The sequence below is a fragment of the Equus przewalskii genome, chromosome 7, assembly GCF_037783145.1.
Source record: "Equus przewalskii isolate Varuska chromosome 7, EquPr2, whole genome shotgun sequence".
Lineage (NCBI taxonomy): Eukaryota > Metazoa > Chordata > Mammalia > Perissodactyla > Equidae > Equus > Equus przewalskii.
The window spans coordinates 24,974,000-24,989,058 of NC_091837.1; the positions used below are offsets into that span (position 1 = coordinate 24,974,000).

A 15,059-nucleotide genomic window follows, 5' to 3' on the forward strand; every position below is an offset into this window, starting at 1 on the left:
CCTCAACCAGGAGGCAGGTAGGGCTATCTGTCGTCGTACGGGGAAGGCAGAGCGTATGCGTGGAGATGCTTCGAGCAGAAGTTGAACGTCCTGTTCTCATTGCTTCACTTCCCCAGGGACGTGCACAGCAAGATCAGCAGAGAGGACGACGGGTGGAGGGGTGGCTGGTGGAGGATAGCGGGGCGGGGGTGAAGTGGTGGTCTAGAAGAATGGAGGAGCGATTGGGCCAAGGACACGTGGGGGGGTCCCATGACTCCTGGATTTAGACTGAGGCTGTGAGCAAGGCTGAGTGTTTTCAGCAATCACAGTTGGCTGCCCAGGCGTAGGTGTTGAGCACTGATGAAGGTCAATGTTTAACTAGAGGTTAACCATAGTTATGGTTTTACAAGTGTATTCAACGAAAGAGTGGAGGGGAAAGGCGTGGAGGGTGGGGGAGAGGCAGGCATCGCAGTGGTTGACCGGCTGTGTGTGTAGATGCAGAAACTCCAAGAAGTACTTTGATTTCTTAATGATTTCTTTGTAATTCACCTCTCATTAAATTTTTGCAAAAATGAGGTTGTGAATCATGGAAGTCATCTAGAAATAAGCCAAAAACCGAGCTTTTAGTATCTTTTCAGAAAATGAAGAAAGGAAGAGAAATGAAAAAATGTAAATATGTTATAACGTCGTTTACACCTTGAGTTAAAAAAATTACCGTAATGAAACATACCGTATAATGAAATATACCATACGTATATTTCCTCAATTAATACAATTTCCTGTCAAATACGTTTCATGACTTGAAGCAACTCTGTCAAACCTAGATGTTACAAGTTAAAAATGCAAACTAATCAAGACGTTAAATTGTATGCAAGACAGTACTTTATACATTAAACCTCAGGGAAATAGAACACAAAAAGCCTCTTTTTATGATAATCAAGTAAGATGATCTCAGTTGTCCGTATTTGTAAACTTAGCTTCTTTTATCAGAAAAGAGAAGCATGTATGACAGCTCCCGAGCGGAGTTGTACGTACTAAGACCCAAGTGACTCCCTGGTTTAAAAAGTAAGTCAGACAGAGCAAGACACGTATCGTATGATTTCACTTATATGTGGACCCTAAAAAACAAAACAGAAACAGACTCAGATGCAGGAAACAAACCAGAGGCCACCAGAGGAGGGAGGGGTTGGGGGCGGGTGACAGGTGAAGGGCAATGAGGGGTACAGACTGCTGGTCCTGAAGGGAGCGACTCGTGGGGACTCAGACGGCATGGGGACTATGGTCAATCACACTTTAATGACTTTGTAGGTGACAGAAGGTAACGTCTTAGCCTGGTGATCATTTCATAACGTCTATAGATAGTGAATCGCTATGACGTACGCCCGAAACGAGTGGGATACTGTATGTCAATTGTACTTCAATAAAAACAACCACAAAAAGTGCCTGCTTCTGATTTCATACTTCTCACTTTCCTCTTAACGAAAAGGAGATGTATTTTTGGATTTCACCCATCCTCAGAGACAGCATTATGTTGGCGAGGGCTTAAAAAAGTTGGAATTCTTTTGTCTGTGTTTCAGAGCCTTTGATCAATCCTTCCTTTGTGAATCTGAGGCTGCTGTGGGCAGGTGGGTGGTACTATTTTACAAGAAGTGAGCGTGACTGGGCCGTTAGGAACATGCTTTCCCGGTCGAGCGACCTTCGAGTTTCTGAAGGGGTCTCGTTGATGGGACTATTTCTTGCCCATTTCCAGGCTGCAAAAGAAGAATGGTCTCAGACTCTCTGGATCAACCTGAATGTCCAGTTTCTCCAGGAAGGAATTGAAGGTTTTCTCAAGGCTCTCAGAAAGCTGCCGCGGCAGGTCCGGAACCTATCGGTGGCCTACTATTTGGAAGCAAAAATGAAGGCCTTCAAAGACTCCATCCCTTTGCTCCTTGACTTGAAGCACGACGCAATGAGAGACAGGTGCGTTCTGTCCTCTGCTGGCCGAGGGAGAGTGTGGGAGGAGCTTTTAGTCCAAATCGTCTTGCTTAGATCTGATGATGGGGAACAGGGCTTCAAGAGCGATGCACGGCTAGAAGTATGCAGGGGATATTTCTATAATATTGTTTCTGTAAAGTTATCAACCATGAGGATTCTCCTATTTTTTTTAAAAAAACAAACCCTGTTGGCTGTAAAGTGGCATTTGCAGTTGCTTCATTTGAAGGTTTTAAAAAAATAGCAAGGGGTCTAGATTGGCGCCATTTAGCAGAAATATGTGACCCACATATGTAATTTAAGATTTTCTAGCAGCTGCAGTGAAAAAGTAAAAGAAAGAGGGTGAAAATAATTTTGATAATATGTTTTAATTAACCCAATGTATACAGAACATTATTTCAACATGTAATTGATGTAAAAGATTAATCACAAGGTACTTTACATTCTCCTTAAAAAAATACATTGCAATCTGGTGTGTATTTTACACTTAGAGAGTATTTCAGTTTGGACTGGCCGCATTTCAGATGGTCACACAGGACTCGCGGCCGCCATATTGGACAGAGCAGGTCTCGCTAGTTTTCTAATGGGACAGCCGACCAGTCCTGAGGGTGCCAGGGAGTAGGTCCACCCTCATTGCTCTGTGATCATTTGGATGTGGCTCCACAGGGACAGGAATTAGTAGGAGCTCTGTGAGTGACATCCTCCCTGATGTCTTCCTCTCCTCTTCCATCATATTTCTCCAAGTGTGGACAGAGAGTCACGTAGTGGCGCCAAATGCCTTCATTCTACGTAGTGAGAAAGTCATTCCCCTCCCACTTCCCTTCCGTCCTTCTGGTTACATCCTCGAGAAGGTGTCCCTTCAGTGCTCATGTGTCTTTGACACCTCTCTACACCTGTAAATCTCCCTTCCACCCAGTGTGGCAGCCCTGAGCCCAGGGGACGTGAATTCCAAGCCCGTCTTTGTCACCGTTCTACTGAGACCCTGGGACGCTCACTTTTACCTGTAGTAAACATTCTTCAGTGTTCTCACCTAGACAGAAAGTAAACTAGGCAGAAGGAAGCATTTTCTAGCTAAAGTTCCCTGTTTTATGATCCCATAACCCAATGTTTCCCAAACTCAGGTCATTTCCCACCATTTTTGTCATATCCCAGTATGGCCTATACTGTCATTACTCTGTGTATTTGTTCCTATCAGCTTGTTTCTTTTTTACTTAAATGAATGTATTCTAAAAAGAAACTTACGTTAGCGCCGTAAATGAAAAACCAAAAGCTTTTGCCGTAAATAGAAAGTAATTATTTTTTAAAAATTTAGCTCAACACTGTTGCCTGTCGCTGAGCTGAGGCCTACCCCGAAGCACAGTGGGTGACAGTGCAGAGGTGTCGGAGGCCCTGCAGCCCCGAGCCGAGACTGGCTGTTTGACGTAATTAGAAAGAGTGGAAGGATGCTGAAAGGGGTCCCTTTCTCCCTGGTGACCCAGTGTATCTCATGCTGTGTCACCTGTGGACCCTCTGACCCCCGCCAGGGTTGTAAAACCCCTCCTTCATATCAGCTCCTGGGCTGGGCCTGGGATCAAGAGAGAATAAAACAGGAGGTTCGCCTTTCTCACCATCTTGTGTGTGTGTGTGTGTTTACAACAAAAATCAGCGATTCTATGCTTGCTGCTTATATGCTGGCTACCTGGCATTCTGCTGCTCTGGCACCGGGTTTAGCATTCATTCCATATAAATGGAACTGTAAAAATGGGCAAACCCACAGGCAAAATGTGAACCTTAAAAGGAGGCCAAATGGGGTCAAGAGCAGAGCTGCCTAGCCGTGTGTCTGTCCAGATCCTCCTGTCCCCACGAGACCCCTCCCTACCTCCCCGTCGCTCTGCAGGTTTTTCTGTGGTACTCGATACACTTTGTACTTATTTAATTTACAGATTGATTTTATCGTTTTCTCACGGTCTCCCTGGGTAGGTGGCAGTGTTCCTGAGGGCGGGGGTCTTGCCTTTCTGTCACCATGTTCCCCCTCCCCCTCCCCGCAGCTAGCCCACTGCCTGGCTCAGAGTTAGTGTTGATAAGTATTTATCAAACACACGAGTGCTCGTAATTTATACCAGGCTCGCAGACGGGCTGAGCGCTCGGCAGAGGTTGGCGTCACTGGTCTAGGCACACGACAGAAGCAGTTTCTGCCGGTGGTCCTGAAGACTAGCCATCCGGGAGAATGTCTTGCTAGATGTTGTTTCCTGGGTTTAATTCTGGCAGCAGTGGGGTTTTGGAAACTTTGGAAGTATAATTCCCACGATGTCCTCCTATTTCAGAATTCCGTTACAAGAAGTGTTTGAGGTGGGATTTGTCCTGTGGTTTGTGGGAATAATTAGATCCATCACTGAGTCAAGGAAGCGCTAACGTGGATGCTCTTGCAGGCACTGGAAGGACCTTATGGAAAAGACAGGCGTATTTTTTGAAATGACCGAAACGTTCACCTTGGAAAACATGTTTGCTATGGAACTTCACAAACATACGGACGTTCTCAGTGAGATTCTGACGGCAGCCATCAAGGAGATCGCCATCGAGAAGGTAAGACTGTTTTTAGTTGTAAAACAGTCTAGAGAAAAAAAGAATCATTTTTTTAATTCAAAGAGAATTGTTTGCTCTAGTACCTGTTGTGTTTGAGTAGTAAAGAATTATTTGTTCTAGAAATAGAATTTCTGCCTGGGTTAAATCTTTTATTGTTCTTAATTATAGTTTCACTTTCAATTTATTTATTAAAGAAATAAGGGATGTTCATGCTAGAAAACCAAGAAAATAAACAAATCACTTAATTCCACCACCTGAAGATAATATTAACATTTTAGTATATATCCTTTAATACTTAAAAAATGCATATACACATGTACACAAATGTACACACACTACACATATATTCACACATACACAAAACATGCACACACACATACACACATGTATATGCCCTTACACATAGATGCACACAGGTGTACACAAGACACACATCATACATACATGTATACACATACATACACACAGACATATGCATACATATGCACATAATACACATGTACATACATATACACATACACATAAATGTTGATATGGGTGTGTTTTTGAAAATGTAATCATAAACAGTCACATTACTTTGTAATTTGAGTTTCTGGCCTGCGGTAGAGGAAGCACGGGCCAGAGCTCACCAGTGTGCGGATGGAGGCAGACCGTGGAACTTACACCCCGTTCTGTGGCTCAGTTGCTGAGTGAACTTGGCGAGCTGCCTCCCCGCTCCGAGGTCCCAGTCCCCACCTCTGTGAAGTGTGGGTACCAATTTTCCCAGCCTCCCTAGGGTGCTTTGGGGGCTGAGGGAGATCACGTCTGGAAGGTGCTCGCTGGCCCACAGCTATGGCCTGGTGCGTGATGGCTAGCCTCACCACGGCAGCATCTCTGCTTCCTTGGGAAACCAGCCCAGACTCCGGGTTGAGGAGCTGGTCGGAAGCAAGCCCAGAAAGTTGCTGTTGGGTTGAGGTTCTGCTTTTTCAATTTATGGGCCTGAAGCATTCTTTCTATACTCCCGACCAGGCTGTGAAGGAAATCCTGGACACGTGGGAAAATATGAAATTTAACGTGGTCAAGTATTACAAGGGCACCCAGGAGCGGGGCTACATCTTGGGGGCCGTTGACGAAATTATCCAGTGCCTGGACGACAACACCGTCAACCTGCAGAGCATCTCGGGAAGCAGATTTGTGGGACCTTTTCTGCAAACAGTTCACAAATGGGAGAAAACACTTTCTCTAATAGGGGAAGTCATTGAGGTGAGAGAAAAGACGATTGATGGCTAAGAGCCAATGCACAGTAGGAAAGAACCTTTACATGAGAATATTTTGTGCTAATGATCCTCTTTCATACTTTTTCTGTCTTGATTTATTTTGTGGGGATGGGTGCATAATTAGAGGAATCTATCTGAGTTTTTATTTCAATGAATGCATTTTTAAGTTCCAAGATTCCTAAGTGGTTCTTTTTTATATGTCCCTATTCTTATTTGAGATTGTCCTGTTCTTGTTGAAACGATGCTTTCACCTCCTGTATCACACTGAAGAGTTTAAACTTATTTAAATTCCTTTTCAGATTTCCCTATACTTTTTCTTTTCTCGGGTCAGAATTTTCCTCTTTTTTTTTGACTGTCTTTCTTGGTAGTGGGTTTTTCTCCATGTGGTTTCCATTTTTTTTTTTTAGTTCATCTGACATAACATTTTTTTACCCGTGCCTGCTTCACTTTGTCCTGTGTTTCTGCAGTTTCTCCCATCTGGCCTGTCACATTGGGCTGCCCCAGACAAGGCCTTATACTGGGTGGTTTGGGCTTTCTTCTTTTGTGGGAATTTCTAGTCTGGACCTCTGGGAGCAACCCAGGCTCATTTCACCATTTTTGTGCGGCTGCCTTTTTTCCTCCCTGGACCACAGGCAGGTGCCTTGTTCCAGGGCCCACCCCGAGCTTTGGGTGGGATGGTACCAGGCCTGGCTCACTGGCTAGCGTGTGGTCCAGGCCCTCACTGCCCATCGCACATGGACTCCCTTTGATTGCTTTTTTGTTTGTTTTTTGTCTATTAATTTTTATTAGTGGAAGTTGCTGGTAGGATATAGTACCACATTTTTTTCTTTTAGTTAAATTTTTTTAATTAAAGTGAAATTTATAAAATTAACTATTTTAAAGTGCACAATTTAGTGGCGTTTCGTACATCTGCAATGTTGCACAACCACCGCCTCTATCTAGTTCCAGGACATTTTCATCATCTCAGAAGAAAATCCCATAGCCATTACAAGCAGTCACTTTCTACTCCCACCTCCTCCAGCCTCTGGCAGCCACCAGTCTGCTTTTTGTCTCTATGAATTCACCTATTTTGGCTGGTTCATATAAATGGAATCATGCAATATGTGGTCTTTTGTGTCTGGCTTCTTTCACTCAGCACGATGTCTTCAAGCTCCATTCACACAGTAGCAGGTGTTGGTGCTTCATCCCTTTTTATGGCTGAATCATATTCCGTTGTGTGGATGGACCACATTTTGTGTATCCGTTCCTCTGTGGATGGGGATTTGGGTTGTTTCCACCTTTTGGCTGTTGTCAGCAGTGCTGCTATGAGCTCGTGTACAACTGTGTTTTGAGTCCCTATTCTCTGTTCTTTGGGTCTACGCCTAAGAGTGGAATTGTGGGTCACGAAGCGTCTGGCTCAAGTTTTGCGTGGGCTTCTGCACCAGCTGTCCTTGGCTCCTCTGGGTCACAGGGCTGCAACCCCTGCTCACGACTAGAAGCTCCCCCCTGTCCTGGGCTGGTGTGGAGAGCTTCCTCTTGCTTTTGAGCGTGGCTGTGTGTTGGATGGTACTTAGCTATGCCTTCTCCATGGTCCTGTATATTTGGAAAGGAGCGTACGCGCTCACTCTCCCGTCTTGCCGGAAGGTCCTCTGGCCGGAGTGGATGTGAATCCGTCCCGTGTGAGGGTGGGGTTTTGCCATTTGCACCCATGCTGACATTAACGTTGTGCATTTACAGATTTGGATGTTGGTTCAGAGAAAATGGATGTATCTTGAGAGCATTTTTATCAGTGGAGATATCCGATCACAACTTCCAGACGAGGCGAAGAAGTTTGACAACATCGATAGAGTATTTAAAAGGGCAAGTGACTGGCTTCCGTTTTGGTCATAAAAAACGACAGTGACTTGAGATACTTCTACTTACGTATTTGCATGTAGAATTTCGTCTATTAGTAGCTTCTGAGTTTTTCTATCATTGTACATGACCTTAATCTGTTCAGTAAAAGTTTGTTTGATTTTAAGCCACTGGTATATGGAACTGAAACTTTTTTTTTGTGAGGAAGATTGGCCCTGAGCTAACATCTGTGCCAGTCTTCCGCTACTTTATGTGGGACGCTGCCACAGTGTGGCTTGACGAGCTGTGCTCGGTCGACTCCCGGGATGCAAACCTAAGTGGAGCACGCGAACTTAACCACTACGCCACCGGGGCCGGCCCCCACTGAAACATTTTTATATCTATTTTTTATTGTAAAAGTAATACTTATAAAGCTTGGAAAATATAGAAAAGGAGAAAAAAATGTATCTTCCGTAGTTCCATCACCATGACGTGACCACTTTAATATGTCATACATTTCTTTTATCTTTTTTCTATGTATTTGGGTTTAAAAATGCAATTATAATGATATCTTGTATACATTTATTTTATAACTTTCTCTTAATATTATGAGAAACGTATTTTATATTACGAAACCATCTTAGAAAACATTTTACACTTGATCTTAGCCAAAAGACCAAGAAGCGATGAGAGAAAATATTTTAATGCCTTTGTATAAGGTTCCAGGGCGTAGCTCGACGTTTGTTTAGTTAATTGTTGTCTAGCAACTGGCCATCTTGTTTGAAGCAGAATTCTTTGCTTCTATAGATAATAAATAAATAAAACTAAATAATAAATAATATAAATAATAATACAAATAAATAAATAAAGTAATATAAATAATAAATAATAAATAAATAAAGTAGGTTTGTGCCTTAATGCTTTTTCCATATAAGATGGATATCTTACGATAGATAGTTAGAAATTAGATCGCCCGTGAAAGGCTGTGCCCACTTTAAAGTCCTTCCCAGAAAGGGCCGTGGCGGTGGTCGTGGCTGCAATGAGTGTGGCGAGGTGGGCCCAGCCCGCCTGCCTTCCCAGCCGGGCGACTTTGCTTCTGGCCGTGCTGCTGTGCTCTTCCGTTCCAGGCGGCCACTTCACGTTTTGGTCTCCTTTGTCCATTAGAGTTTATCATTTTTTCTTAGCCATTTGCATAAGCTTTGTTTTTAAAACTTATAAAAAATTACACAACAGATACCTGTTCATTATAGAAAGACTTAGAAATCATAAGAAAGCCAAAAAAGAAAAGAAAAAATACCCACAGTCCCGTACCCAAGATAATCATTTTAACAGTTTAGCTTATATCTTTCTAGAATTTGTTAATTCTTGTGTAAACATATGAATAAATATATAAACAAGTATTCTACAAAAATAGGATCATAGTACCAACATGGTCATTTTTTATAATTTACCATCTTTGACGTGTATTTCAATAAATGTGTAAACATCTAAATGATCACTTACAGCAAATGAGTGACCTAATTCCCTATTTTGGACCATCAGGCTATTTTCTTATCTTTTCTTCTTGTTTTGCGACTGGAAAGAGCGCGGCAGCGAGTATTCTGGCGTGCACTCGTTGCTCCGAGTGGACCCGCTGCTTCACTGGCTCGGCGGCTGTGCTCGAGGCCCCGGGCTGCGCAGGGCCTGCGGCGGGCACGCGGGCGCGCCAGTGAGCAAGAGATAAAAATCCCCACCCCAGGCGGCTGAGCCTCTAGCGGGAAGACAAAAAAGAAAAAATGAACATTGGAAATCAGTAGATTGTATAGTACGTTAGAAGGCGCTAAGGAGACGCTTATTAAACGCGTAACGGCCTCTGTCAAACTGGCCTCCTGAGAGGCTGTGTCCCGGGTGTCGGTCGGCTCTGCTCTCTGTGGTCCCCGGCCCTGGCAGTGCCCGCCAGGGACGAGAGCATCACTCTGCTCCCTGGCTTGACAGCTGTCCTCTCCCCCTCGTCCAGATCATGGCCGAGACCTTGAAGGACCCCGTGATCAAGAGATGCTGCGAGGCCCCGAACCGCCTCAGTGACTTCCAGAGCATCAGCGAGGGCCTGGAGAGGTGCCAGAAGAGCCTGAACGACTACCTGGACTCCAAGAGGAACGCCTTCCCCAGGTTCTTCTTCATCTCGGACGACGAGCTGCTCAGCATCCTGGGGAACAGCGACCCGCTCTGTGTGCAGGAGCACATGATCAAGGTCGGCCCGGCCTCCCAGGGGCGGGGGGTGGGGCGGCTGTGTCGACTCTGTAGCTGCGGGTTGTCCTGTCTTCGTTCTCTTCACAATTCAGTTCAACCCAGAGTTTTAAGACTGTGAAATGCTGCTGGGGTGTTTCTTTGAAGCATAAGCCGGACGAAATCCACCGTAGTCTGAAGTTACACCAAGACTCAGCTGCTATTTGTTGCTCTTTTTCCACAGTCCCCAGACATTTTTTGGAGAAACTAAAAAAATACAGAAATACACAAAGACTAATATAATAAGAGAGGCAATACAGGATGGTGTAGCACAGGGACTCTGGAGCTGGATTACCTGGGTTAAAATCCTGGCTCTACACGGATTTGCTGTGTGGCCTTTGGCAAGTTACTTAACCTCTCTGAGCATTGGTTTCCTTATCTGTAAATGGAGATAACTCCGATAATTACCTGATTCAGTGGAGTTGTTATCAAGATTAAATGAGTTAATATTCGTAAAGTACTTAGAACAGTGCCTCCCTTAGGATGTTGACTCAATATCCTTATCCGCAACCCAGAATTGACACTTGTCACCATTTCGTCATAGCTACTCTGTCTCTTTTTTTTTGTAAAATAAAGCTGTAGAGATAAAGTTGACATGCTTTGTCCCCTCTCCCCATTCATGGTTCTTCCTCCACTTTCGAGAGGCAGCTGCTATCCTCAGTTTGTGGTGATTCCTCCCAGGCCACGTTTTCGTACTTTCATATACGTGTACGTGTGTCTGCGAACAACGTCGAATGGCGGGAAACACGGCAGACAAAACAGGCCCTCGGGGTCGAGAACCGGAACAGGCCGGAAATGAGCCTTGGTCCGCTAATCCAGGCTCTGTACTTAGTATCAGCCCAGAGCAGGGCTTTGCAGCCTTGGTGTGGACATCTTGGGCCAGATCATTCTGTGCTGTGTGTGTGAGTGTGTGTGCACGGGTGTGTGTGCGCGTGCGTGTGTGTGTGTGTGCGCGTGTGTCGGGGCTGGGGCTGGGGCTGTCCTGTGTGTTGCAGGCTGTTCAGCCGCATCCCTGGCCTCTGTCGACTGGACACCAGCAGTGTCCCTCTCCAGTCGTGACAACCAAAAATGTCTCCAGACCTTGTCCGATGTCCCGTGGGGGCACAATGATCGTGATTGAGAACTAGGTTGTAGAGTAATTCCTTTATTCCACATAAACAAAGCACTGAGGGTCAAGCGCGTGCCTCCGTACTTTCCCTTGAATTCATGCTGATTTCCTTCTTAAAGTAAGAGTCACAGTTTTGATGGCATGTTTTCCTTTCTCAAAGAGGAGGCTTCTGTTCTGTTTCCACTTTTAGAAACAAATATTTTACTGTTTTAGAAAATGCATTGTTAGAAATACTTCATTTACTGGGAGCCCCTTTTGCAAACCCCCCATTTTATTCTTTCAAACCTGTTGCCGTCTCCTCCTCCTCTCTGACTGGCAGGTGCCTTGACTTCTGTATTGGGCCCTAAAGGACTCGTTTCCTTGAATATTATTCTGGTTAATAACAATTATGATGGGCAAGAAGTGGCACGTTTACTGTGCCAGCATTTCACACGTGTTGTTTGATTTGATCCTTCCAACCTCATCTTGTAAGTGTCATAAGAGTGTTTATTTCAAGCTGAGAGAGGGGAAGCGACTTGCCCAAAGTCACCCGATTGGATGTGGACACAAGTCTCTAATTCCTCCACTGGGGCATTTAATCAGCAGCTGTCCTGCCTCCCCGGTGTTCTGCTGGTCCACACGTCCAGACAGCTCTCCATACCAGCATATACTCTAGAATCTCAAATGTGGGGAGGTAGTCTGTCTTCCTTTTCCTTCTTTCTTTTTGAATCCACCACAGAACTTCGCACAATGCAAGATAAACGAAAGTACCCAACGTGTGTTTGTGGAATGAACCCTCGGGTGAAGGGGCGTGTCTGTTGCGTGCATCCTGGCAGCTCTGATGCGGCATGGAGCACTGCAGGCTGTTCTTTGATTCCAGAGCCGACGGCAAGTGTTACAGGGGGCCTTCTCCTGCTGTATTGCAGATGTACGACAACATAGCATTGCTGAGGTTCAGTGACGGGGACAGCGGAGAAAAACTGGTGCTGGCCATGATTTCAGCTGAGGGAGAAGTCATGGAGTTCCGGAAGACCATACGGGCCGAGGGGCGCGTGGAGGACTGGATGACTGCGGTTTTGAATGAAATGCGAAGGACTAACCGGCTGATTACCAAAGAGGCTATTTTTAGATACTGTGAAGACAGGAGCAGGTGAGGTCGTCAACGTGAACATGCGTTCCTTTGTCATATGAATGGTCATAATGGATTCATTTTAAGGGTTTGGAGTAGATCGACAGACATTCCAAATGAGGTTTCCTTTTCTTGCAGGAGCTAAATTAACTGATAGATATCTGTCCTTTAAGCATCACCTAGTATAGCATTTCTCAAAGTGTGGTTCCTGGATGGGCAGCATCAGGGCCCCTGGGAGCATGTTAGAAATGCAGATTCCTGGGCCTCACCCCAAACCTGCCCCATCAGGGGGTGGGGCCCAAGAATCTGTGTTTTCACAAGATTCCAGGGGCTTCTGAGCGCGCTTGAGCGTAGGACCCCAATGACCCAACAGAAACCAGATGTGGGAAGGATGGATTCTGTGTACAGGTTAATGAGTAAAGTTGTTTCTACAATATTTAATGGATTTCAATCACTCTTTGATTTTTGTGGCCTGAGAAGCTTCCAGGCCCAGAGCTGAACCATGCCTGGTGCTAGTTGCCAAGAGGGCTGGCTTGCATGTGCGGTGGAACTCCAGGTGCGTAAAGCATCCTTGCATCACTCGTTCTGTTAGGTTTAGGTGGTATTCCCGGAAAAGTTGCAGTATATTTGGCGGGGCCTTTATGCGCACATAAAATCATTATAAGAACATTATAATCCTTATAAGAACACCGTCCTCTTGATTTTGTGCACTTCCTTTTTGTTTTTGTAAGCTGAAGACGTCTGTTTAAATAATTAGAAAATAGCATAATATTTGTATGATTATGATCCTTCTATTTCTTAGATACTGTAAAAATTAGCTTCCATCTTTATGTAATCAGGTAATGTAGATATATATTCAGTGGTGTGCTGGTAAACTGGCTTTCTGAAAAAAAACAAGCTTTGATTTGTGTAGTTTTTATGGTGGAAGTTCTCCCACGATGGTTGACTTCAAAGCCAAATGGAATAGTGGTAAGAGTTTTAACACTCACTTGCAGAATTCCTGAACATTTGGCAGTGAGCTCTTGTGCGCTGGCAGGAGGCGGCCCCGGCACACTACCGGCTCATTCATTTAGCTGATATTTACTGGACTCTGCTCTGGGTTAGTCACCGTGCCAGATGCTCTTTCAAAACTGAACCAGACAGAAACCATTGCCTTCCAGTCGTGTTAGCCGAATATTTTAAAGTCTCTTTAATGCTCCCAAATCGTATGAATTTTATACCTGAATTAGTTAGGTTTTTTTTTGCATCATAACTACTGCTTTGCCAGGGCGTTGCTACGGGTCACAGCGGCTGGTTGGTGGGAGACAGAGTCAGAGAATGCGACCTGATTAATTGAGAAGTGTCCGCGACACCCCTTCCTCACCAACATGTCGCTGTACCTTAGCGTGGGAGCTCATTGCTCCTGACGAAGGAGGTGAGCAGTTGAAATGAGCATAGGGATTAATTCGAGCTGACGTTTCAGCGTCACCGAGAAGACGGGCCCGGAAAGCGCCCCGTGTCCTGGGATTTGCTGAATACCGTCGTGTTCATCTGAGCTCTGCCCCGGGCCCCTTTGTTTTCTCTGGTCCCGTTGCGTCCTTCTCTCCTGATCTCTGACTTCCTGGGTTTGTTGTCTTTTTCAAGGCCCGTCTCCGTTAATCACTTTAGCACCGTCCTCGGGCCCTTCATCCCTTCTGTTACGTCTCTCTTGATGTGTAGGGGTCATAACTCTAAATACTATTTAGGTCTTAGATGCACCGCACAATTTGAAAATGACATGGTAGAGCCTAATACTTCTTCTTGTTGTTTTGACTATTCTTTGAGATTTCTTTTGCATTAATTGTAAGTCGTCAAGGTAATGACTCGTAATTCACAGTCGCTTTTCCTGGATTGGAACTCACAGCTCTAGGTCCATTTTTTTTTTAGATCATTTAGAAAAAAGTTTGCTCTAAATGCCTTTCAAGGCACCGACCAGCTTTGGAAATTAGTGCCTCTGTGGAGGAAATCCAAGCGGCTGATGGACTTATGGAAAGAGGGGAGAATTCTCTGGTCATTAGGGGTGTGCACATCCAGGCAGAACGAGATGTTGGTTTTTTACCTTTCAGATTGGCAAACAATCAGAATAGTGAAGTTTGTAGTGCTGGAGAAGGTGTGGGGCGGAGGGCAGCGCCGTGCCCTGCTGGTGGGGTATGGATGGCTGCAATCTTTTAAAGTAACTTCATCGTTGCTACTAAAATAAAGAAACTACCCAAAAAAGTGCACGGTACTTCGGCCTGGCTGTTCTGCGTTTGGGGTTCTGTTCTGGAATGCCAGAAGCAGCTCTGACTCGTCAGGATAGGTGTTGAGCGGCGTTTCTCAGCCCCAGCACGGTTGACACTTGGGGCCGGATGGTTCTTTGCTGTGGGAGGCTCCTGTGCCTTGTACGGTGTTGAGCATCATCCCTGGGCTCCACCACCCGCTAGATGCCAGTAACTCCCCTTCCCCTGGTTGTGGCAACCGAAAATGTCTCCAGGCCTCGCCACATGCCGTAGAGCGATGTTTAACGCAGCGTTATTTGTACTGGGAAAAGAACTAGAGGCAACTCGAATGGTCGTCAGCAAGGTGATGTCCCAGGAAACTGCGGTACCTTTGTGCTCAGAAGTACGCAGCTTTTCCAAAGGCTGGCTTGGACCCGCCTCCGTTGCCTGTGAGGCGTGCCCGGTAGAATTATTAGATGAGAAGAGCCGGGTGAGAGTACTTGATTGCATGAGGCCGTCTGTGGAGAAGCACGGCCCCTTCTCCCGTACGTGCATCTCGAACTCTGAGCAGGTTTGTATGAGCCAGTGACAGTCAGGAAGCTGTAACAAGGAAACCTGGGCTTGTGGTCAGAGATTATTAGATTTTTTTGTTGGAATTTTAAAAAATTTAAAAATTCGTACAATACATCCATAATATTAAATAATTTTGGAAACCTATAAAGACATATATATGTATATATTTTGTTTTTGTTGAGGAAGATTCACCATGAGCTAACGTC

The 15,059-nt window shown here is 45.1% G+C and overlaps 1 protein-coding gene across 1 annotated transcript in view; it reads left to right on the forward strand.

Annotated features, from left to right (window-relative positions):
- The window catches only part of DNAH10 (dynein axonemal heavy chain 10), a 137,179-nt gene that overhangs the window by 51,309 nt on the left and 70,811 nt on the right, over positions 1 to 15,059 (forward strand). Inside the window, exons 25-30 of the mRNA XM_070629287.1 lie at positions 1,730 to 1,941; positions 4,362 to 4,515; positions 5,524 to 5,757; positions 7,488 to 7,610; positions 9,580 to 9,813; positions 11,862 to 12,085. Of these exons, the coding sequence (XP_070485388.1) occupies positions 1,730 to 1,941; positions 4,362 to 4,515; positions 5,524 to 5,757; positions 7,488 to 7,610; positions 9,580 to 9,813; positions 11,862 to 12,085 (1,181 nt within the window). The remainder of the gene's footprint in view (positions 1 to 1,729; positions 1,942 to 4,361; positions 4,516 to 5,523; positions 5,758 to 7,487; positions 7,611 to 9,579; positions 9,814 to 11,861; positions 12,086 to 15,059) is intronic.